This window comes from Hyla sarda, chromosome 11 (assembly GCF_029499605.1).
Source record: "Hyla sarda isolate aHylSar1 chromosome 11, aHylSar1.hap1, whole genome shotgun sequence".
Taxonomy (NCBI): domain Eukaryota; kingdom Metazoa; phylum Chordata; class Amphibia; order Anura; family Hylidae; genus Hyla; species Hyla sarda.
The window spans coordinates 101,605,283-101,631,828 of NC_079199.1; the positions used below are offsets into that span (position 1 = coordinate 101,605,283).

General features: G+C 44.7%; 1 protein-coding gene across 5 annotated transcripts in view; it reads left to right on the forward strand.

Annotated features, from left to right (window-relative positions):
- INO80 (INO80 complex ATPase subunit) overlaps positions 1-26,546 on the forward strand; it is a 79,826-nt gene that overhangs the window by 43,468 nt on the left and 9,812 nt on the right. For all 5 annotated transcript variants that reach the window (XM_056545528.1, XM_056545530.1, XM_056545529.1 and 2 more), the window contains exons 26-32: positions 1,219-1,444; positions 8,518-8,645; positions 16,375-16,469; positions 19,204-19,276; positions 20,393-20,551; positions 21,083-21,185; positions 24,841-24,929. In XM_056545528.1, the coding sequence (XP_056401503.1) occupies positions 1,219-1,444; positions 8,518-8,645; positions 16,375-16,469; positions 19,204-19,276; positions 20,393-20,551; positions 21,083-21,185; positions 24,841-24,929 (873 nt within the window). The remainder of the gene's footprint in view (positions 1-1,218; positions 1,445-8,517; positions 8,646-16,374; positions 16,470-19,203; positions 19,277-20,392; positions 20,552-21,082; positions 21,186-24,840; positions 24,930-26,546) is intronic.

The window sequence follows — 26,546 nt, forward strand, 5'->3', positions numbered from 1 at the left end:
CTGGGAGTTGTAGTTTTGCAACAACCAGAGACACCCTGGTCGGAAAACACTGCAGTAATCGATCAAATGCTGGAAAAAAAAAAGTATTGATATATCTGATGTTAAAAATCCTTAAGAAAAAAAGTCGTCCAGCAATAGAAAACCATAGCTTATTTCTTCCAAAAACAACGCCGCCCTTGTCCTCAGGTTGTGTGTGGTATTGCAGGTCAGTTCCATTTAAAGGGGTATTCCCCTGGAAAACATTACAGATTTGTAAATTGCTTCTATTAAAAAAATCGTAATCCTTCCAGTACTTATCAGCTGCTGTATGCTCCACAGGAAGTTCTTTTGCTTTTGAATTTCCTTTGTCTGACCACAGTGCTCTCTGCTGACACCTCTGTCCATTTTAGGAACTGTCAGGAGAGGTTTGCTATGGGGATTTGCTTCTACTCTGGACAGTTCCTAAAATGGACAGAGGTGTCAGCAGAGAGCACTGTGGTCAGACAGACAAGAAATTTGAAAAAAAAAAAAAAAAAACTTTCTGTGGAGTATAAAGCAGCTGATAAGTACTGGAAGTATTGAGATTTTTATATAGAAGTAATTTACAAATATATATATATATATATATATATATATATATATATATATATATATATATATATATATATATATATATATAGGAGACAAGTTGTAATACCGCACACAACCTGAGGGTAGAAGTGGCACTGTTTTGGAAAGAAATTAGCTTTGTCTTTCTTTTCTTGGACAACCCCTTTTCAGAATAACACATTTAAAACAAAGGTGGCCTACCCCATGAACAAAGAGAGCAGGGGAGAAAAGATTTGTGTGTGAGGGGGTAGAGAGAAGGCATGGCAGCACAGGAGCAGTGTAGGGAGGACGAGCAGCCTATTATTGATGGGGCTTCAGCAGACTGGTAAAGCTGGGTGGCACACAGTGTGTGTGCCACACAGCTTTCCCAGGGAGCTCCATTATGGCTGCTTTATCATACAGGAGACTGGGAATGCTGGGGGGGCACAGCCATTTTCAGGTAAGTGCACACACCCCTCCGAGATGCCACCACCCTGACACGTTTCACGCCCTTTGTATGTAAGTTGTGTATTACAATCGTTTTATGTACCTAAATTTCTCAGATTATGTAAATTTTGTCCAAGGGTCAGATGTATGAAGGTGAAAGTCTGTGAATGCAATGACGTTATACTGAACACTTTGTCCTCTCAGGTAACGTCGGCCCCGATAGACACCTACTGCAGTGATCGCAGCGCCGAATATGAGCGACAGATGTTGAAAAACGGCGGGAACCCCGAGGTCACCAGGCTGCTCGTCTTCGGGGCCCCAGGTCATCGGGCCGACAGGCTCTCGAGGAACTTGCAGTTTTTCCCTGAGGCTCCCTGTGGTCTTTTGGCGTGCCGGCCGTGCCATGGGTGGTCGTACATCAGGATCCCAGGTAGGTGAAACAAGTCGGGATAATCCATTCTGATATCTGTGTGGGGGATGAGACTCTGGCAGATACCAGTCACTGGGGGGGGACTTCATGAACTTCTATAATTTCTTGATTAATGTTGGTTTACTTCTCAGTGAAAATGGCGCGCACGGGTAAAAATACCCCCCACCCCCCCCCAATCTGTAAGGGGTAAGGTCACAGTAGGTAGGGAATCCCCCCTACACACACATACATATTTAGTAGCCTCAGTCGGTAGGGAATTCCCCCCCCCCCCCCCCCCCAAATCTATAAGGTGGAAGGTCACAGTAGGTAGGGAATCCCCCCCCCCCCCCCATCTATAAGGTAAGAAGGTTATAGTAGGAATCCCCCCCCCCAAATCTATAAGGTGGAAGGTCACAGTAGGTAGGGAATTCCCCCCCCCCCCCCCCAATCTATTAGATGGAAGGTCACAGTAGGTAGGGAATCCCCCCCCCCCCCCCAGATCTATTAGGTGGAAGGTCACAGTAGGTAGGGTTTCCCCCCCCCCCCCCCCCTCAATCTATAAGGTGGAAGGTCACAGTAGGTAGGGAATCCCCCCCCAATCTATTAGGTGGAAGGTCACAGTAGGTAGGGAATCCTCTCCTTTTAGAGAGAAGCCCCCAGTAACACGATCTGCAGGTATTGGGGACATTTATACCGGGGCTCATGCAGATGTTTTGTATTGGCGCCGATACCAGTTTGGGGTCCTCCAATAAGTGTCTATCATGTGCAGGCATCGTCCGTATGAATGCGGGGGCCACATATTATGTGTAGCAGATAAACACAATGTAAGATGATCTGTACATTACAGGCGGCGGAGGAGAACCCCTTTAATGTCAACCTTTTCCTTCCCGTCTGAGTGTTTATAGAGCCGGGTGAATAGTTTTTAGGGATTTTTTACATTCTTTCGGATGCGTCTTCAGCATTTCTTGGCCCCTGAACGGCGCAGTGACCGGATGAGCCCAGTATAATCTCTGATCCGCGGCGGTCACTTCTCGGGGGCCCTCTCCGTGTCGGAGCGCTTCCTCACACTACAGGAGGAGTGTAATTTATGGTGGTGTCAGGGGTTTCTCATGCTACCTCCAGCCATGAGCGGCGGTGCTGGGTGACGGAGAGCCGGAGTTCCTATCAGGACTGTGGGAATCTCCGATACCTTCCTGTTCTATTGATAACAAATGGCCGGGCTGTAAATGGAAGGAAGTGGCAGCGTTGTGAGCGCGGCCTCAAAGGTTCATTCTGTTTGTGAGAGCGAGACGCGGCCCTTCTCCTGACCCCATTGTTTTTCCTTTATTCTAATGGAGAATGATGGGATCCTATAGAGATCAGGGTTATCTGTCCCCGCCGCTCCTCATGTCCTGCGCTTTCTCTTTCCAGGACGTCACGTTGTTCGGCTTCTGGGCCAGTTATGGGGGATCTCAGCGGGTGACGTAAATCTGCTGGGGAAATAATCTTTCAGCTTTATTAAAGGGGAACTACGGAGGAAAACTATTATTATTATTATTATTATTTATTATTATTAATATATATATATATATATATATATATATATATATATATATATATATATATATATAAATTTTTTTTTTTTTTTTTTTTTTTTTTTTTTTAATGAACTGGTGCCAGAAATTTAAACAGATTTGTTAATTATTTCTATAAAAAAATCTTTACCCTTCCAGTATTTTTTAGCAGCTTTATGCTACAGAGGAAATGCTTTTCTTTTTGAATTTCTTTTTTGTCTTGCCCACAGTGCTCTCTGCTGACACCTCTGTCCATATCAGGAACTGTCCAGAGCAGCACAGGTTTGCAATGGGAATGTTCTCCTGCTCTGGACAGTTCCTGATACGGACATCAGGTGTCGGCAGAGAGCATTGTGGACAAGACAAAAAAAAGAAAATAATTTCCTCTGTAGCATACAGCTGCTAATAAGTACTGGAAGGATAAAGATTTTTTTAATAAAGTAATTTACAAATTACAAAAAAGGTTCCCCAGTGGAGTACCCCTTTAATGATGATTAGCGCCACAAAACTGACGGGTTATCTTAACTATGGGGGTCAGTGCGATTGTAATAATACCAGGTTCGGAGTTCTTTTTTTTTTTTTCTTTTTTTTGTAATGATAAAAAGGATAGTGCATCACCATGTTCTGACCCCTATAGCGCCCCCAATGTACTGTGTGAGGACCCCGACCAATCAGAACTTTTGACATGTCTCTCGAACAGTGATTTCCTACCATTGCTCCTCCAGCTGTTTCAATGAACACTGGTTGGGAAACACTGCTCTATAACATATCAAAAGTTTATGTGCCATTAACTACCTACCTCCAGTAGGTGGCAGTACAGAACCTTTACTTCTGGGTGAGAAAAACAACAAAACTACATTGCTTTATTCCTTTTTCCCGGACACATTACTGCTTCATTATCAATTATATTTAGGAATATGTGTGTGTGTGTTTATGTATGTGTGTGTGTATATATGTATGTATATATGTATATATATAATATATATATACATTTTATTATGATTTAAGTAAAAAAAAAATGATAAAAATATCTCTATAAAAAGGAAATGAGAAATACAAAATTATATATTTTTTAGATATATTTTTTCCCCATATTTATATATATATATATATATATATATATATATGTATGTATATATATCTGATTTAAAAAAAAATAGTGAAATGTGTGTGTGTGTGTGTATATATATATATATAATTACACACATACATACCGTATTTTTCGCCCTATAGGGCGCACTGGAGTATAAGACGCACCCAATTTATAGGTGCAAAATCTAAAAAATTCAAGATTTTGAACCCAATAGTGGTCTTCAACCTGCGGACCTCCACATGTTGCAAAACTACAACTCCCAGCATGCCCGGACAGCCGTTGGCTGTCCGGGCATGCTGGGAGTTGTAGTTTTGCAACATCTGGAGGTCCGCAGATTGAAGACCACTGCACAGGAGGTAATACTCACGTGTCCCCGCCGCTCCGGACCCGTCACCGCTGCCCTGGATGTCGCTCCAACGCTGTCCCCTTCGCTCCGGAATGTCTCTGCTGCCGGCCGGGTATCCTCGCTCTCCGTCGCCACCATCACGTCGTTACGCACGCCGACGCACGTACGCGACGACGTGATGACGAGGAAGGAGAGCGCCGGCCATACAGGGGATCCCTGAACGGAGAAGACACCGAGGAGGCAGGTAAGGTCCCTCCCGGTGTCCTGTAAGCACTAACCCGGCTATTCAGTCGGGCTGTTCGGGACCGCCGCGGTGAAATCGCTGAACAGCCGGGTTAGTGTCACTTTCCCTTCAGACGCGGCGGTCAGCTTTGATCGCCGCGTCTGAAGGGTTAATACAGGGCATCACCGCGATCGGTGATGTCCTGTATTAGCCACAGGTCCCGGCCGTTGATGGCCGCAGGGACCGCCGTCATAGGGGTGTATTCGCCGTATAAGACGCACCGACTTTTCCCACCCAGTTTTGGGGAAGAAAAGGTGCGTCTTATACGGCGAAAAATACGGTACATAGGTCAAGTCGTGTGGGAACTCGCCCAAGATTTCCTCTTAAAGGGGTACTAGACCTCTTATACCCGATCCAATGGATAGGGGATAAGATGTCTGATCCCGGCGGTCCCGCCGCTGAGGACTCCCACGTTTTCCCTGCTGCACCCGGCGTTCGTTTAGAGCATTTGGTGCAACGCTGGAGGCTCGTGACCTCACGGCCCCGCAATGCAAGTCTATGGGAGGGGGCATTACTGTGACTACTGAGCCTCTGCCCCGCATCACCAGTCATCCGGCACGGAACGAAGTTTGCTCCGTGCACAGGATCTCTGGGGTGCCGCAGCTGAGATAGCGGGGGTCCCCAGCAGCAGGACTCCCACAATCAGACATACTTTTGATAGGGGATAAAATGTCTAGGGGCGGAGTACCCCTTTTAAGGACTGGTCCTGCAGGACTCCTGCTCATGGGAACTGCGTTCCTGCTGTGGAAAAAGTGCAGGAACTCCGTTCCCATGAGTTCCTGCAGGACTTGAGCCAAATATCACAGTGTCTAAGTTCACAATACACTTGGTCCAGCTTTGTATGTGCACCTGACCGCCTCTCTGGATGTGTGGTAGAAAGCATCATGGCGTCCCAGCGAAGGTCACTGAATCCCTTTTCGGAGGATGTGCACGGGGGGGGGGGCGGGGGTGGGGGGGGGGACCTGGCGTGGATCCTCTGAGACTTGTTCAGGGAAAAACAAACCCTCAAGTAGGAAGACCCAGAGGAAATGTTTCCGGCGAAATGTTTTTAAACAAGGTGGTCTGATTTCCTGTTGTGAGAGCGCGTGTCCTCCATTCCCACCGTACGTCCCTGCGATGACCACTGCGCTCTCCGGACACTAGGTGGCGCTGGTGTATGTGGAATAAGAGAGAGAACAGGTGCCGGAGCCGCCGCCTCCATTGTATTTCTGCAATAGCTGAATCTTCTATAACACTTCAGTATTTAGCTCTGGTGTAAAAAAGAAATAAAATAAATACATTTTTTTTATATTTTTAAAAATCTTCATTATCCATTTTTCTCATATTGTTCCGTTCAACGTCACTGAAAAAATTACAAATCAATATCCAGAATACACACAGGACAGAATTAAAGGGGTACTCCGCTGCTCACCGTTTGGAACAAACTGTTCCGAGGGCTGGAGCCGGCGCCACGAGCTCGTGACGTCATAACCCTGCCCCCTTGTGATGTCACGCCCCGCCCCCTCAATGCAAGTACATGGGAGGGGGCGTGGCAGCCCCCTCCCATAGACTTACATTTAGGGGGCGGGGCGTGGCATGAGGGGGTAGGGCTAGTACATCACAAGCTCCTGGTTCCAGCGTTTGGAACAGTTTTGCAAACGGTGAGCAGCGGAGTACCCCTTTAATAATTCACCCCAATACACCCCTTAAAGGGGTGCTCCAGCCGGAGGCCGTGATTGAGACGTTACGACCACGCCCCCTCTCATAGACAACCCCAATGCTGTCTCCGTAATTAGCATATTCATTTTCGGTGACTCCATGTGACGTGAGTCTCCAGTCACGTGCGCGCTGCTGCTCTGTCGTAGAATATATACAACTCTCGCGTCACTGCTGCAAGCGTTCTGCAGATCAGCCGTGTACACGCACCGCCTCCAATGAATATGCTAATGAGGGGGCGGCATTAGGAGCTGACGAACGGAGGCATGGACAGCCGGCGAGGCCCCGCCTCCTGTGCGCAATTCAGTGAATTGAGCAGCGGGATTTCAGCAGTCCGTAACTCAGGAGCTACTGGACGAAATTAAGTAAGTGACCCCTCGTTGGGCCCCTGGTCACTGTATAATTGTATAATGGATTGGAGTGGCTGATCCGGCTGACAGTTTTCCTTTAAGAATTGTCATCATTTTAGCGCTCACCCTTGTAAGCTTAGGGTTAAACCCGTATCGGAGAGGCAGCGTATTGTTTTCCAAGTGTGTTTATTACAGAACCTACTAACAGGATGCTCGGCTTTCCTGAAATAACGTTACTCGGCCTGTGATCAGCGCCCGATCTTTTGGCCTCTTTAGTTTTAAAGGGAGAAACTTTCTCTGTGACCTATGAATCCCTGTAAGATGTTCCCGGCTGGGAGCTGCCGCGTTGGTTATCGAAACAAATAATTGTCGGGGGGGGGGGGGGGCGCTAGAGCATTCGGCAAAGTTCTAAATGTTACTGCAAAGTTGTGGAAGCGTCTGGGTCACTTCCACTATTTAGGCATTGAAGTATCAGTAAGTGGCTCTATTGGCGTCGGATTATTGTTACCTGTTCACAACTTGTGCCTTAATTATTATTATTATTTTTTTTTTTATATCCGGTTTTAGTCCTCTGATGAAGCCTGTAGCATCCAGGGGAAAAACTTGTTGGGAATTTGTGTTGCACTTAGTTCAGATGATTTACTGATAATAATTACCGTAGTTTATCGTACTGGCGTTTAACATACAGATACAAATCTGAGTATAAAATAAATGTTAAATGACTTGGAAGCTCTGAACGTAATTCCACATCATTCCCCACTTCTGATTCCCCCATTTGTCACAACATTCCCCCCCTCCTCAATTTGATCACCCTTCCCCTGTGCAATGCTATTCCCTTTCCCTCTGATCCACCCCGTGCTACCTCATTCCCTTCCTCCCCTACCCCCCTGTGCCACCTCATTCCCTTCCCCTCCTACCCCCCTGTGCCACCTCATTCCCTTCCCCCCCTACCCCCCGTGCCACCTCATGCCCTTCCCCCCCTACCCCCCGTGCCACCTCATTCCCTTCCCCTCCTACCCCCCGTGCCACCTCATTCCCTTCCCCTCCTACCCCCCGTGCCACCTCATTCCCTCCCCCTCCTACCTCCCGTGCCACCTCATGCCCTTCCCCTCTGAACTCCCTCCACCCCATGCCACATCTCCCCTGTCCATCTGCTTCCCCTGTGCCACATTTTCACCCCCTCTGTCTGCTCCACCGTCTCCCCTTCCCCCCCCCCCCCCCCAAGTGATTGGTTAAAGGGGTACTCAAAGGATAGGGGATAAGACTTCTGATCACGGGTGTCCCGCCTCTGGGGACCCCCTCGATTTCCGGGCCCTTAGCAGTGGCATCTGGATTGCGGAAGCTGGTTTGTGAAGTCACGCCACCCCCCACCATTCATGTCTATGGGAGGGGGCGTAATGGCTTGTGCGTTGCCGTCATGCCTCCTCCCATAGACATGAAATGGGAGGAGTCACCAGTCATCCGACACGGAGCAGAGTTCATTCCGTGCACGGATGACTACGGTGCCGCGGACAAGACCGCGGGGATCCCCAGCGGCGGGACCCCCCCTTGATCAGACATCTTATCCCCTCTCCTTTGTATAGGGGATAAGATGTTTTTTCGGCGGAGTACCCCTTTTAAATGTCCGTTTCCTGCTCCACCAGGAAGTGGTTTTTTAGCAGGGACCGGGGGCACCATCACAGAAGACTCATGCACTTGTATTACTGTAGTGTCTTTATTTCCCCTATAGCCTGTTCTGTAATATATGTTCCTCTGACGCTTTATGTTCCTACAGACAAGGAGAGCCTCATCACGGACAGCGGGAAGTTATACGCCCTGGACCTGCTGCTCACGCGGCTCAAGTCACAGGGACACAGAGTTCTTATTTACTCTCAGATGACTCGGATGATAGACTTGCTGGAGGTAATACGCTCCTCTGTGTGAAATAAGATCTGTGCAACCATAGAGGTTAATCCATTAAAGGTCGCTTAAAAAAATAAATAAATAAAATATAAAAAAAAGTCAACATAATCTAATCTATTAGAAGTAAACAAGAAACAACAGTGGCACCGATACCTTAGGCCTCCTAAGACCACGAGATGGAGACGGCGTCCCGCTAGACTGGAAATCCACCCTGGCAGCGGAGGTGCTAGGACAATAAAGACCGTAGTCACTAAATGGTAGTAAATAAAGAAAAAAGGTGTCCTGCACTCACCGCTTCTATCCAGGTAATCCTGCTCCCATCTCGGGTCACGACTCGAACATGGAGGACATGGGTTGTGGAGCGCTCAGAGGCGACTGCCGGCGGTTTCACGCATAGGAATGCGCTTCATCCGGCCTCGTTAACGTCATCGCTCTGTCCGAATTATAAAGGTGCAGCTGGTGAGTCACATGATTCCAGGTGACCTCTCACCCCGTGTTACATTCAAAAGTGAACGGACCGAAAACGCCACATAAGGAAGCAAAAAGCAAGTTAGGTAAGTACATCAATACTAATAGACCTAAATCTGCCCTGAATAAACAAAAATTTATAAAAAAGGGGAAAAATCTAATTTATCATTTAACCCTAACGGCCCCTGTGCGTCAAGGCGCAGTATCCAACGCGCCTCGGCACGCAGGAGCAGACGACGTCTATCTCCTCCAGAAGGGTGACAAGGGATTGTTTCAAGACCTCCAAATTTTAACGTGGTGCAATTTCCACCATGTATGGATTGCATATGCTGAACAAATCTTGGGGAACCACCTCCTTTTCGAACCGAGTACATATGCTCGCGCACTCGGGCCCGGAGTTGTCTCTCGGTTTTTCCAATATAAAAAAATTGGCAACTACAACATAAAAAATATACAACGAAAGTGCTCCGGCAGGTGATGAGGTGTTTTATTTCAAAAACATAACTCCCTAATTTAATAGAAATCGCATTAATGTTGTGAGGGCATTGAGGACAGAAGCCGCACTTCTTATTCCCTTTCGGGGCTATACCAGACAACCAAGTCTCCTTGGGATGTGCTTCTCTATTCAACTTCTGACCCTTCAGTAGATCAGCGATAGTCTTGTTTTTCCTGAAGGTAACTATGGGTCTATTTTGTGCTGTATTCACAATGTCTGGATCTGCCATTAGTAGATACCAGTTCTTAGTGATGGCAGATTTGATAACGTGATTCAGAGGGCTGTTTTTAAAAGCAAACGTGAATTTTGAATTTTCTTCAATGGTGGACGGAAAATCTTTTTTCTTATTTTTTGAATCAACAAGTAAATCTTCTCTGTTTTTAATTGCAGCTCTCCTGTAAGCTCGTGCTAATACTTCATCAGGATACTGACGCTGTCTAAAGCGTGTAAGTAAGTGTCCTGCTTGTTCCTCATAATCAGACTGCTTGCTATTATTTCTTTTTAAACGTAAAAGCTGGCTATACGGAATAGAATTTTTAGTTTCAATAGGGTGGGAGCTCTTATAGTGCAAAAGAGCATTTCTTGCCACTTCTTTCCTATAGCCTTGTGCCAGAAGCTGGTTATTCTCCACATAGAGTTTAAGATCCAAAAATTCGAGACTATCTCCCCCAAACACACTCGTAAATACCATGTTCATAGCATTGACATTAAGATAGGCTACAAAATCCTCAAACATACTTGGAGGCCCGTCCCACACCACTAGGATATCATCCATATATCTCCAAAAAGCCCGAATATGCCTTGAAAAAAGATTGGAGGTACTAAAAACATACTCCTGTTCAAACGCGGCTAAAAACAGATTCGCGTATGAACAGGAGGTGGGACTCCCCATTGCGGTTCCGACTTTCTGTCGGAACCATTGATTGTCGAATTGAAAAGTATTATTGTTAAGAATAAACATGAGGGCATCACAGATAAATTGTACAAAACCATGTGACTTGTCGGTCCTATTCAGAATGTTTTGAATGGCTTGCACACCCGTAATATGGGGATTGCGGGTGTACAACGCCTCTACATCTATAGATGCCAACGAGAAAGAGGGTTCCCAATTAAAGTCATGAATAAACCTTAATACATCTCCTGTATCTTTAAGATATGTTGGAATGGAGGTAAGGAGGGGTCTAAGGGACCAATCTACGTATTTAGATAAGTACTCGGTCACCGAACCCACCCCCGCAACAATAGGTCGTCCAGGGGGGTGGGTGCGGGACTTATGTACCTTAGGTAACAAATACCAATTGGGGTCACTGGGGGTCACAGGTATAAGGCGTTCCGCTAATTTCAGATCCAACACTCCAACCTCTACATAGTGGCGAAGGAACGATCTCAACTTCTCTTTAATACGGCTCGTAGGATTCTCCGACAACTTTTCATAGGTATCTATCGCAGACAATTGACGCTGAGCCTCTTGGTTATAATCAACTTTAGACCAAACAACAATACTACCTCCCTTATCTGCTCTTGAGGTGACAAGATCCTCTCTCTTAACTAACCAATTCAGACCTTCAAATTCATCGTTAGATAAGTTACTCAGTGGGTGGGGGTAAATGAGTGCCTTCATGTCATTTTTTACTGCCTTCATGAACAAATCAATAGGGCCACCCGGTGCCAAGGGAGGGTTGAATGTGGAGGGGACCCCCCCCAAAAAAGGGGGGGAGTCCCCTCCACATCGAACCTGTGTGGCATCATCTGATGCCAAGTCAACTAACATATTCGTAAACTCCATGTCATTAGCATCAAAACCCTTAACAGGGATAAAGCCCAAAGGGCCTATATGGCAAGGTGTATTACAATCAATTAATGCAGGAGATTTTTTTATGGAGCTGGAAAAAAACTTATTGAGGTTAATTTTACGAACAGCCCTAAATAAATCGACTTCAAAGGAGACAAAATCAAAACCTTCAACTAATCCAAAATTCAGACCTTTAGACAAAGCAGTCAGAGTACTCTGGGGGAGGACAACATCTGTCAGGTTCTCCACCAGAGTCTCCCCTGCTAATCCCTCCAAGTGACCTCCTTGCGTTTCTGTGCCCACTTTCCTCTGAGCGTGCCTCTTTCTGCCCCCCCTTCTGGTCTTCTTTCTAAAGGGGGTTGCTGAGTATAGGAGTTTCCCTGGCTAGAATCTCTATTACCCTCATCTGAAGCGCTCGTGTCTGATTCAGTGGTCCAGAAATCTTGGCTTCTGCGACCCTTGAAGTTTCTTCTTCTAAATCTTCTACCTGCATTTCTTCTACCATTTTTGTTATTATTGGTACTCCAAGAAAAAACATTATCGTTGTCATAATCGCGCTTATCGCGCACAAATTTGTCACGTTTTACTTCTTTTATCTCAATCTGGAGGAGGGCCATCTTCTTCTCAAGATTTTTTAAGAAAGTGGTTGCTTGGATTTCAGATACTCGTTTACGAAATTCACTTTTAGACCTTTCCAAATCTTCAGTAATTTTAACATAGTCTCTCTGATGTTGTTCCAGGACTATTTCTACCAATTTCAAAGCATGTTGCATATGTGCAGATTTCCAAGCATGCATGAACTCATTACTATCCAAAAATTATTGATTTGTTCATGAAGGCAGTAAAAAATGACATGAAGGCACTCATTTACCCCCACCCACTGAGTAACTTATCTAACGATGAATTTGAAGGTCTGAATTGGTTAGTTAAGAGAGAGGATCTTGTCACCTCAAGAGCAGATAAGGGAGGTAGTATTGTTGTTTGGTCTAAAGTTGATTATAACCAAGAGGCTCAGCGTCAATTGTCTGCGATAGATACCTATGAAAAGTTGTCGGAGAATCCTACGAGCCGTATTAAAGAGAAGTTGAGATCGTTCCTTCGCCACTATGTAGAGGTTGGAGTGTTGGATCTGAAATTAGCGGAACGCCTTATACCTGTGACCCCCAGTGACCCCAATTGGTATTTGTTACCTAAGGTACATAAGTCCCGCACCCACCCCCCTGGATGACCTATTGTTGCGGGGGTGGGTTCGGTGACCGAGTACTTATCTAAATACGTAGATTGGTCCCTTAGACCCCTCCTTACCTCCATTCCAACATATCTTAAAGATACAGGAGATGTATTAAGGTTTATTCATGACTTTAATTGGGAACCCTCTTTCTCGTTGGCATCTATAGATGTAGAGGCGTTGTACACCCGCAATCCCCATATTACGGGTGTGCAAGCCATTCAAAACATTCTGAATAGGACCGACAAGTCACATGGTTTTGTACAATTTATCTGTGATGCCCTCATGTTTATTCTTAACAATAATACTTTTCAATTCGACAATCAATGGTTCCGACAGAAAGTCGGAACCGCAATGGGGAGTCCCACCTCCTGTTCATACGCGAATCTGTTTTTAGCCGCGTTTGAACAGGAGTATGTTTTTAGTACCTCCAATCTTTTTTCAAGGCATATTCGGGCTTTTTGGAGATATATGGATGATATCCTAGTGGTGTGGGACGGGCCTCCAAGTATGTTTGAGGATTTTGTAGCCTATCTTAATGTCAATGCTATGAACATGGTATTTACGAGTGTGTTTGGGGGAGATAGTCTCGAATTTTTGGATCTTAAACTCTATGTGGAGAATAACCAGCTTCTGGCACAAGGCTATAGGAAAGAAGTGGCAAGAAATGCTCTTTTGCACTATAAGAGCTCCCACCCTATTGAAACTAAAAATTCTATTCCGTATAGCCAGCTTTTACGTTTAAAAAGAAATAATAGCAAGCAGTCTGATTATGAGGAACAAGCAGGACACTTACTTACACGCTTTAGACAGCGTCAGTATCCTGATGAAGTATTAGCACGAGCTTACAGGAGAGCTGCAATTAAAAACAGAGAAGATTTACTTGTTGATTCAAAAAATAAGAAAAAAGATTTTCCGTCCACCATTGAAGAAAATTCAAAATTCACGTTTGCTTTTAAAAACAGCCCTCTGAATCACGTTATCAAATCTGCCATCACTAAGAACTGGTATCTACTAATGGCAGATCCAGACATTGTGAATACAGCACAAAATAGACCCATAGTTACCTTCAGGAAAAACAAGACTATCGCTGATCTACTGAAGGGTCAGAAGTTGAATAGAGAAGCACATCCCAAGGAGACTTGGTTGTCTGGTATAGCCCCGAAAGGGAATAAGAAGTGCGGCTTCTGTCCTCAATGCCCTCACAACATTAATGCGATTTCTATTAAATTAGGGAGTTATGTTTTTGAAATAAAACACCTCATCACCTGCCGGAGCACTTTCGTTGTATATTTTTTATGTTGTAGTTGCCAATTTTTTTATATTGGAAAAACCGAGAGACAACTCCGGGCCCGAGTGCGCGAGCATATGTACTCGGTTCGAAAAGGAGGTGGTTCCCCAAGATTTGTTCAGCATATGCAATCCATACATGGTGGAAATTGCACCACGTTAAAATTTGGAGGTCTTGAAACAATCCCTTGTCACCCTTCTGGAGGAGATAGACGTCGTCTGCTCCTGCGTGCCGAGGCGCGTTGGATACTGCGCCTTGACGCACAGGGGCCGTTAGGGTTAAATGATAAATTAGATTTTTCCCCTTTTTTATAAATTTTTGTTTATTCAGGGCAGATTTAGGTCTATTAGTATTGATGTACTTACCTAACTTGCTTTTTGCTTCCTTATGTGGCGTTTTCGGTCCGTTCACTTTTGAATGTAACACGGGGTGAGAGGTCACCTGGAATCATGTGACTCACCAGCTGCACCTTTATAATTCGCACAGCGCGATGACGTTAACGAGGCCGGATGAAGCGCATTCCTATGCGTGAAACCGCCGGCAGTCGCCTCTGAGCGCTCCACAACCCATGTCCTCCGTGTTCGAGTCGTGACCCGAGATGGGAGCAGGATTACCTGGATAGAAGCGGTGAGTGCAGGACACCTTTTTTCTTTATTTACTACCATAATCTAATCTATGCCTACACGAAAAAAGAAAAACAGAGGGCACAGTCCCTGAAAAAAGCGAACCTAACAGTGCAACAGTTCCCAGTAATGTCCAGTGGCCATAGCTAAAATATAATCCTGATGAAGTCGTAAGGAAAGACAAAGCTGGAATCCAAAATATAGAGAAGAGTATGCTTACACTCACCGTCCTTGTAGTAGGTAGATTCACGGATCCTCCGTACGGCAGGGAGACAATAGATGCGAACGCTGAGAGGCTAACAGCCGTTTTCGCACACAGCCGTGTGCTTCTTCCGGCCTCCCGAGGCCGGAAGAAGCACACGGCTGTGTGCGAAAATGGCTGTTAGCCTCTGAGCACTCGCATCTATTGTCTCCCTGCCGTACGGAGGATCCGTGAATCTACCTACTACAAGGACGGTGAGTGCAAGCATACTCTTCTCTATATTTTGGATAATCTAATCTATCATTATAAGGTTATAGAGCAGGAGGAGCTGGGCAGATTGATATATATCTTTGTAGGAAAATATTAAATACAACTTCTTGATTAAAATGACTGCTCTTCCTATTCTAAGGAGTCCAATGGGCAGTGTCACTTAATGATAGGACCACCCACTGGACTCCCAAGCATGAAAAGATAAGAGATTTTAACTAACAAATGACAAATTGTCCTTTAACTTTAATGATTTATATCAATCTGCTCAGCTCCACCTGCTTTATAACCGGATGCCTGCAGATTGTACTGTATTGTGTATATATCATCTGCTCAGCTCCTCCTGCTTTATAACCGGATACCTGCAAATTGTACTGTATTGTATATATCATCTGCTTAGCTCCTCCTGCTCTATAACCGGATACCTGCAGATTGTACAGTATTGTATATATCATCTGCTCAGCTCCTCCTGCTCTATAACATGATACCTGCAGATTATAATGTATTGTATATATCATCTGCTCAGCTCCTCCTGCTCTATAACATGATACCTATAGATTGTACTGTATTGTATATATATAATCTGCTCAGCTCCTCCTGCTCTATAACATGATACCTGCAGATTGTACTGTATTGTATATATCATCTGCTCAGCTCCTCCTGCTCTATAACATGATACCTGCAGATTGTACTGTATTGTATATATCATCTACTCAGCTCCTCCTGCTCTATAACCTGATACCTGCAGATTGTAATGTATTGTATATATCATCTGCTCAGCTCCTCCTGCTCTATAACATGATACCTGCAGATTGTACTGTATTGTATATATCATCTGCTCAGCTCCTCCTGCTCTATAACATGATACCTGCAGATTGTAATGTATTGTATATATCATCTGCTTAGCTCCTCCTGCTCTATAACATGTTACCTGCAGATTATATTATATATATCACCTGCTCAGCTCCTCTTGCTCTATATTAATGTACTCATAGATTTAATAGCGTTTACATGAATAAATGAAGAATAAATAGATACATAAACTGACAATAAGAGATACACACGTGCCGGGTCCCCTACTGTTTTGACAGTTTCTGGTCCCTGCTGATCAGCACTTCCCGGTCCCATTTTGACACTAGTAGTGACCTGCATTGGACTCTGGCTGAGTGTCAAGACGGGGACCATGAAGCACTGACCAGAAGGACCGGACACCTTCAAAACAGCAGGTTCTAGTAGGTGAGGCAGGTTTTTATTTTTAAACCTAAACTGTATATATTTTTTTTATTGCAAATTGTGACTTTTAAGTAGAAGATAAGAGGCACAAAAGCAATGAAGTGTAATAGTCTCATAATTTCCCTGTAGGAATACATGGTATACAGGAAGCACACATACATGCGGTTAGACGGGTCTTCCAAGATTTCTGAGCGACGGGATATGGTGGCCGACTTTCAGAGCAGGTAAGATGCTTGGATACGGCGTTTATGTACGATGTGGAATATTTAGTGTGATACGGGTATTAAAGGGGAACTCCACTACTTTTCTTCCTTCTTCCTGTCCACCAGATAGGATACAAGTGTCTGATTGGGGGGGGGTCCGACTGTTGGGACCCCCTGTAATCTCCTGCGTGGCCAGTTCTCCTAGTGCACGGAGCCGGGGTCAACACCCCCCTTCCATGTATCTCTATGGGAGAGCTGGAGATACACGAGCGCTGTACTCCTGTATCTCCAGCTCTACCATAGATACACATGGAGGCACAAGGACAGCCAGGGCTCAGTGCAGGAGATTACAGGGGGCATCCCAGCGGTCGGACCCCCCGCAATCACACACTTATCCACTATTCTGTGTATATGGGATAAAAAGAAAAGTAACGTAGTTCCCTTTACACCCATTATTAGCTTCTAATCCAGAACCATATATATCGCCAGGTTCTTACGTGTGTAAAGTAGCGATCACTTTGGGATATAAGATGGCGCTGATCCTCCCAATAGGCGTCACTCCATGGTACATACAGATCTCACATCTATCTCATATCTATCTATCTCATATCTATCTATCTCATATCTATCTATCTATCTCATATCTATCTCACATCTATCTATCTATCTCATATCTATCTATCTATCTCACATCTATCTCTCTCATATATATCTATCTCATATCTATCTATCTCATATCTATCTATCTCATATCTATCTATCTCATATCTATCTATCTATCTCATATTTATCTATCTATCTCATATTTATCTATCCCATATCTATCTATCTCATATCTATCTCATATCTATCTATCTCATATCTATCTATCTCATATCTATCTATCTCATATCTATCTATCTCATATCTATCTATCTCATATCTATCTATCTCATATTTATCTATCCCATATCTATCTATCTCATATCTATCTATCTCATATCTATCTATCTCATATCTATCTATCTTATATCTATCTCATATCTATCTCATATCTATCTATCTCATATCTATCTATCTCATATCTATCTCATATCTATCTCATATCTATCTATCTCATATCTATCTATCTATCTCATATTTATCTATCCCATATCTATCTATCTCATATCTATCTATCTCATATCTATCTATCTCATATCTATCTATCTCATATCTATCTATCTCATATCTATCTATCTCATATCTATCTATCTCATATCTATCTATCTCATATCTATCTATCTTATATCTATCTCATATCTATCTCATATCTATCTCATATCTATCTCACATCTATCTCATATCTATCTATATCATATCTATCTATCTATCTCATATGTATATATATCATATCTATCTATCTCATATCTATCTCACATCTATCTATCTATCTCATATCTATCTATCTATCTCACATCTATCTCTCTCATATATATCTATCTCATATCTATCTATCTCATATTTATCTATCCCATATCTATCTATCTCATATCTATCTATCTCATATCTATCTATCTCATATCTATCTATCTCATATCTATCTATCTCATATCTATCTATCTCATATTTATCTATCTCATATCTATCTATCCCATATCTATCTATCCCATATCTATCTATCCCATATCTATCTATCTCATATCTATCTCATATCTATCTATCTATCTCATATCTATCTATCTATCTCATATCTATCTATCTATCTATCTCATATCTATCTCATATCTATCTCACATCTATCTCATATCTATCTATCTCCTCTCGGGCTCGTGTCTCTCTCGGGCTCGTGTCTCTCTCGGGCTCGTGTCTCTCTCGGGCTCGTGTCTCTCTCGGGCTCGTGTCTCTCTCGGGCTCGTGTCTCTCTCGGGCTCGTGTCTCTCTCGGGCTCGTGTCTCTCTCGGGCTCGTGTCTCTCTCGGGCTCGTGTCTCTCTCGGGCTCGTGTCTCTCTCGGGCTCGTGTCTCTCTCGGGTCTGTCTCGTGTCTCTCTCGGGTCTGTCTCGTGTCTCTCTCGGGTCTGTCTCGTGTCTCTCTCGGGTCTGTCTCGTGTCTCTCTCGGGTCTGTCTCGTGTCTCTCTCGGGTCTGTCTCGTGTCTCTCTCGGGTCTGTCTCGTGTCTCTCTCGGGTCTGTCTCGTGTCTCTCTCGGGTCTGTCTCGTGTCTCTCTCGGGTCTGTCTCGTGTCTCTCTCGGGTCTGTCTCGTGTCTCTCTCGGGTCTGTCTCGTGTCTCTCTCGGTCCCTCCGTTCCCCTTCCTAATGAGGCTTTTTTGTAAAGTAAGTCTGTGGACTGTCCACATATAAAGGAAATAGAAACTGATTAAATAAAGACCCTCATAGCTACGAAGAAAACCTTGTCTCATCCATGTTACCCGCACCGCCCATTGATTTCAATAAGAAATGTCCTACTACTTTCCCCCCCAAGGTGGCGCTGTCGGAGAATTAAACCTCTGTTCGTGGGTGCTGGAGGCTGTACAGGGCAGACGACACCTTTTAGTATCCTATTATACTATCTTGTGGATACGCCCTAAAGGGGGATTCCGATCTCAACATTTAAGTGTATACTCAACTGTTTCCCAACCAGTGTGCCTCCAGCTGTTGCAAAACTACAACTCCCAGCTTGCTGGGAGTTTAAGTTTTGCAACAGCTGGAGGCGCACTAGTTGGGAAATACTGGTAAACACTGTATGCATGACGCTACCCTTAGAAATTTTATAATTCTGTGTTTTTTGCCCCCATAGAACGGACATCTTTGTGTTCCTGTTGAGCACTAGAGCTGGGGGTCTGGGGATTAACCTCACCGCTGCCGACACGGTAAGACATCTTGCGTAGACTAATGGGTGATAAGCCGATGAGGACAGGGACCAATCTGAGTGTACAGCACTGCGGAATCTGTGTGCGCTATATAAATTATTATTACTGTCGTATAAAAATACCTAGACATATCAAAAGAATTGATGGGTGTCAGTGCTGAGACCCCCACCAATCATAGAACCAGCTGGGAGAGGCTTTCAGGTAAGCACATTCTGTCCTGGTCTTGCAGAAATTGCATGTCAGGGACTGTCCAGAGCAGGAGAGGTTTGCTATATGGATCTGTTACTGCTCTGGACAGTTCCTGACACGGACAGGGGTGGCAGTAGGGAGCACTATGTCTAAATGGAAAGAACTACACAACTTCTTCTGGAGCATTCATCAGCTAATAAGTCCTGGAAATACTACATGACTTCCTTCAGGACTAACAGCAGCTAAGTACTGTAAACACTACATGACTTCCTTCAGGACTAACAGCAGCTAAGTACTGGAAAGACTACATGACTTCCTTCAGGACTAACAGCAGCTAAGTACTGGAAAGACTACATGACTTCCTTCAGGACTAACAGCAGCAGCTAAGTACTGGAAAGACTACATGACTTCCTTCAGGACTAACAGCAGCAGCTAAGTACTGGAAAGACTACATGACTTCCTTCAGGACTAACAGCAACTAATAAGTACCGGAAGGCTTGCTATTTATTTGTTTATTTTAATTTACAAATCTGTAGAACTTTCTGGAACCAGTTCTGTTAAAAACATGGTGCCATTTTAACTCCCAGGCAGCAGCATGTGGTCAGATACTCGAAGCTCGCTATAAAGTGGTATTCTGCTCTTGTCTCCGATAATGATAAAAAAATTATAAATTGTACAAAATTTATTTTGCAAACATGATGGCAGAAAAACATCCTAGGAGCACGCTTACACTTTTCAGACCAAAAAGCGGTTCTTAATCAAAAGGACCACCTTTTGGCTTGAAATGGGTAAGCGTGCTCCTAGGATGTTTTTTTTTTTTAATGTTTTTTAAAATGACAGTGTTTACACCTAACACTTTTTTGCACAAAATTGTACAAAACTAATACTGGATATATATATATTTTTTTAATTTTTTCCCCACGTTAGGTTATTTTCTACGATAGTGACTGGAATCCAACTGTGGATCAGCAGGCCATGGACCGAGCTCACCGTCTGGGTCAGACCAAACAAGTCACGGTTTACAGACTGATTTGTAAGGGTACCATAGAAGAACGTATACTGCAGAGGGCGAAAGAGAAGAGCGAGGTAAGGGGCGCATTCCGCCTCCATTTTTTCGAGACTTATCCTTAAAGAGGTACTCCGCCCTAGATATCGTATCCACTATCCAAGGGATTGGGCATAACATGTCTGAACCAGAGTCGACAGGGTCCGGCCACCTGCGATCTCCGACGTTCTGGACGTAAAGCCACACCACGCCCTCTCCACTCATGCTCATGTCTATGGGAGGGGTGCGACACCCCCTCCCATAGACATGAATGGAGGGGGTGTGGTGGGATGTCATAAACATGGCCGCTCGACACGGCGTACTGAACATAAATGTTAAGAATGAAGCAGGGCCGGCAGAGATCGCAGGGGCTCCCTCAGACCCCTCCGCGGTCATATCCCCTATCCAATGGATATGGGATAAGATGTCTAGAGGTGGAGTACCCCTTTAAGTAACAAGGAGCATTTTATTGCCTATTTATATGGTTCCTAGTGTGAAAGTCGTTGTGTTTCACAGGATTTTCACTGGTTTCTCTGATTTATTGATTTGCTGCGATCTTATCCTCTGCACAGATCCAGCGAGTCGTGATCTCCGGTGGAAACTTTAAACCGGACACGCTGAAACCCAAAGAAGTGGTCAGCCTGCTCCTGGACGACGAGGAATTGGAGAAGAAATGTGAGCTGTGGCCTCTTATGGACACTGTTGTGGGGCTACTTGGCTTCTGTTGTTTCTAGATATTATAAGTCTGTCTGGTTATTACGATATAGAGTCCAAGTTAGATACAGAAACAAACAGCTGGAGGCTCAAAATTCTAGATGAAGTGTGACTTCACTTCCCAACGTGCAACGTTTCGGCAACAAACTGCCTTTGTCATGCATGAAAAAGGCAGTTTGTTGCCGAAACGTTGCACATTGGGAAGCGAATAAATTCGTACTTCATCTAAAATTTTGAGTCTCCAGCTGTTTGGTTCTGTATCTAACTTGGACTCTACGTTTTTCCGGGTTGGCTTTTCCCGGATGATCACCTGCACACGCTGTGAGGACCGGTGCTGTCTCTCCTGCACATTGTCTGGTTATTACGATATAGTTATTATATCTGGATGTAGTCTTATCCACCATCTTGCGTGTGTGTCTGCACTGTACTGACAGTAAACACATCTAAGGCGGCATTCACATATCGTCTTTGCAATATGGTTCCCGTATCCGGGTTCAGTGTAAAAACCATATGGAACCGTATTGCAATTATTTAAGGACAAACCTAAAACCGTATCTGTCTTTTATTTTTCAAAAAAACGTATTAAAACGTAAGCAACCGGACATCTGTTTTCATACCGTATACGGTTTAAAACCGTACAGAGGTATTTACGGTTGTATACGGTTCGGTCCGGTTTTGAGACATAAATTTTTTTTTTTTTTAACAGATACGGGAACCGTATTGCAAAAACGAGATGTGAATGCAGCCTTAGGCCTCAGGCTTCATTCACACTAAGTTACCTCCCTATGGCTGGGAAATTTCAAAACCGTGCGCTCCCGTATCCCAGCCAGACTGGTGCCGAAACCCATTTACTTTGAGACGACCGGAGTCAGTGACACCAGTCGGATCATTTTTGCCCTGTATCCGGTTTTGTGACCAGACTTAAAACTGTGGTAGACTAGGGTTGCAAGTCCAGTCACAAAACCGGATACAGGGCAAAAATGATCCGACTGGTGCCACTGTCTGACTCGGGTTGGCTCATTAAACTGAATGGGTTTCGGCACCAATCTTGCTGGGATACGGGAGCGTCCGATTCTGAAATTTCCAGCCACAACCGGCAGCCGTAGGGAGGAAACATAGTGTGAATGCCGCCTCAGGTTTTCCAGTGGAAAGATTTACTATAAGCCTGAGCTGCCAGAATAAAAATAATAAACTTTAACTTACCTACTGCTGCTCCTCCAGTCTCCCGTCCTACAGCCCCAGTCTTCTTCCAGCTTTTGGAGGCAACACGTCACAGATCTCAGTTAGTTGCTGGCCGCAGTGATGTAGTTTCTCGGGTCAGTGTCATGTATTGAGTCCCGGCCCGTCTTCCTTCTGGTGCCATTACATAACACTGGCTGAGGCGGGACGTCACTGTGACTGGTGATTAGCTGAAACGCAGTGTGACATGTCAGGCACCAAAAGCAGGAAGAAGACCAGTGCCCATGGACAGGGGAGCGATTTCAGCAGCACCCATGGAACGGCAGAAGGTAAGTTGAATTTTATTATTTTTATTCCGGCAGCCCGGGCATATAGAAAAAAACATTTTCCCTGGATAACCCTTTTAGGGTAGGGTGATACGAGCCGCTGTTTTTTTCTACCCATTGACTTCCATGGGTAGGAAAGTAACGCAGCAGCAAATACGGCATGTATCACCCTAGCCTTAAGATATCGTGGAGGTAGAAATAAGCTATACTAGGACATTAAAGGAGAACTCCAGAATATAAAAATTGTCGCCCATAGTGCCGGCAGTAAAAAAATAAAGATGTACATACCTTCCTCCGCTCCCCCGGGGCCTCTGGTAACCGGCTCCGGTCTCTGCCGAGATCCACTTCCTGGTTGCCGGTGGTCGGAGAATCATACTGCACTCAGCCAATCACCAGCTGCAGTGAAGTCCGACTCGGCCGGCGATAGGCTGAGCGGCAGTGTGAAAACGCTTCAGGATACAAAATTGTTCACTACACCGGCACCTGCGGCCGGGGCCGAAAACGTCATACTGCCGCTCAGCCTATCACCGGCCGAGTCGGGACTTCACTGCGACCGATGATTGGCTGAGTGCAGTAAGACTCTCCGACCACCAGCAACCAGGAAGAGGATCGCGGCGGAGGTCGGAGCCGGTTACCGAAGGCCCCGGGGGAGCGGAGGAAGGTATGTACATCTTTATTTTTTTACTGCTGGCACTATGGGCGACAATTATTACATTCTGGAGTTCTCCTTTAAGTAGGGTTTCCTTTAAGAAATTGTCACAATTTACAAAAAAATGAGGGGGTTTTCCACACCAAATCGTGCAAAATGGCGGAAAGGAAATGCAGTTGTGTATTTGCGGCAGAGCGATCTGCAATGTAGATTTATTGGGACTTTTTACTTCCCTGTTGAAGCCAGTGGGGATTTCTCCACAAATAGGGTATGTTCACACATGACTTACTTAAAGGGGTACGCCGCTGCTCAGCGTTTGGAACAAACTGTTACAAACGCTGGAGCCGGTGTCGGGAGTTTGTGACGTCATAGCCCCGCCCCCTCAATACAAGTCTGAGAGGGGGCGTGGCAGCTGTCACACCCCCTCCCATAGACTTGCATTGAGGGGGCGTGACATCGTGAGGGGGCGTGACGTCATGAGCTGCCGGCTCCATTACACGCTATGACCATACCTGTGGGTTTCTGTGCCGTTCCATGAACACTTACTCCACAGCGTAAACAGACATGCTTTGGACCGGAAATCTGCACTGCTGGTAAATTTCTGCAATTTCTGAGAGAGGGGGCAGACTGTCAACTCTGTTAGGATCAGGTTACAGCTGCCCGTAGAAGTTAATGGAGTGGAGAGGGAGCATGAATTAGTTGCAGAGAGAGGCACACAGGAAAACTGCTGAAGCTCTAGTAAGTGTAATCTCTCCACCAGTGGTGGATTCACAGCTTGAACTGCTCAGTTCTGCTTCTATAATGTCCTCCATGCTACTGCTGCTTCTGAGGATCTACTGTAGAGATATAGTGGAGGAGGATCTTCTCCTACTGTGCAGTGTATAGGAGTTATAGCAGCTTGTTTACACCCACTATGTCAGGGACCTCTGAAAATTTTGGGATTGAGCCTGCAGAGCGGAAAACTGGTGAAAAATTGTAATATAAAAGTTGTGTAATGGTGAGGAATAGTGCCGCTTCTCATCTACACACAGGGAAAGGTTAGTGACCTTTTATATAAAGGCATTTACTAGGAGTGCAGTGTCTTGGCTACTTGTGTGTGTGTTTTTTTTGTAAAGTGATGCAGGGGTCACACGTCAGTACTCCGGCCCCCAAAACCAGATGATAATAGGTCTTAAATATATAATTATGTAACACTGAATAAGCAGCTCAGTGGTTAGTACTGTTGCCCTGCAGCGCTGGGATCCTGGGTTCACATCCCACCAAGGACAACATCTGCAGAGAGTTTGGATGTTCTCTCTGTCTCTTCATGGGTTTCCTCCGATTTCACATATCAAAATATACGAATGGGTTTAGAAAGTGAGTCCCAGTCAGGACAGGGAACCATTGGTGTGTACAGCGCTGCAGAATCTGTGTGTGCTATATAAAGAATCATTGTGTCTCATCATAAGATTTGATTTTATAGTACGGCAGAGGCAAGAGGAGAAACGACAGCAAGAAGAGACAAACAAAGTGAAAGAGCGCAAGAGAAAAAGGGAAAAATATGCAGAAAAGGTGATTTATTTCCCAAATTTTGGTTTGTTGCTTAACCCCTTAAGGACTCAGGGTTTTTCAGTTTTTGCACTTTTGTTTTTTCCTCCTTACCTTTTAAAAAAATCATAACCCTTTCAATTTTCCACCTAAAAATCCATATTATGGCTTATTTTTTGCGTCACCAATTCTACTTTGCAATGACATTAGTTTTACCCAAAAATTCACGGCGAAACGGAAAAAAAAGATCAATGTGCGACAAAATCGAAGAAAAAAACGCCATTTTGTAAATTTTGGGGGCTTCCGTTTCTACGCAGTGCATATTTCGGTAAAAATGACACCTTATCTTTATTCTGTAGGTCCATACGGTTAAAATGATCCCCTACTTATATAGGTTTGATTTTGTCGCACTTCTGGAAAAAATCATAACTACATGCAGGAAAATTTATACGTTTAAAAATGTCATCTTCTGACCCCTATAACTTTTTTATTTTTCCACCTACAGGGCGGTATGAGAACTCATTTTTTGCGCCGTGATCTGAAGTTTTTATCGGTACCTTTTTGTATTGATCGGACTTTTTGATCACTTTTTATTCATTTTTTAATGGTATAAAGTGACCAAAAATACGCTTTTTTGGACTTTGGAATTTTTTTGCGCGTACGCCATTGACCGTGCGGTTTAATTAATGATATATTTTTATAGTTCGGACATTTACGCACGCGGCAATACCACATATGTTTTTTATTTTTTTTATTTACTGTTTTATTTTTTTTTATGGGAAAAGGGGGGTGATTCAAACTTTTATTAGGGAAGGGGTTAAATGACCTTTATTAACACTTTTTTTTTTTACTTTTTTTTTGCAGTGTTATAGGTCCCATAGGGGCCTATAACACTGCACACACTGATCTCTTATACTGATCATTGTTATCCCATAGGGGCCTATAACACTGCACACACTGATCTCTTATACTGATCATTGTTATCCCATAGGGACCTATAACACTGCACACACTGATCTCTTATACTGATCATTGTTATCCCATAGGGACCTATAACACTGCACACACTGATCCTTTACACAGATCACAGGCGTGTATTAACACGCCTGTGATCAGTGTTATCGGCGCTTGACTGCTCCTGCCTGGATCTCAGGCACGGAGCAGTCATTCGTCGATCGGACAGCGAGGAGGCAGGTAAGGGCCCTCCCCGTGTCCTGTCAGCTGTTCGGGACGCCGCGATTTCACCGCGGTGGTCCTGAACAGCCCGACTGAGCAGCCGGGATACTTTCCCTGCAGACGCGGTGGTCAGCTTTGATCGCCGCGTCTGAAGGGTTAATACAGGGCATCACCGCGATCAGTGATGTCCTGTATTAGCCGCGGGTCCCGGCCGTTGATAGCCGCCGGGACCGACCCGATATGACGCGGGGACACCGCGTGACCCCGTGGCATATCGCGGGAGCCGGCGGAGGACGTAAATATACGTCCTGCGTCGTTAAGGGGTTAAAGGGGTATTCCGGGCAAAAACATCTTTTCCCCTATCGAAAGGTACGTCACGTCCCCGTCTCAGAAGCCCGGCGGTTTCCAAAACTGCAGACGCAGCTACGCATAGAATGCGTGCTGCAGGGAGAGCGCGGAGGGTCC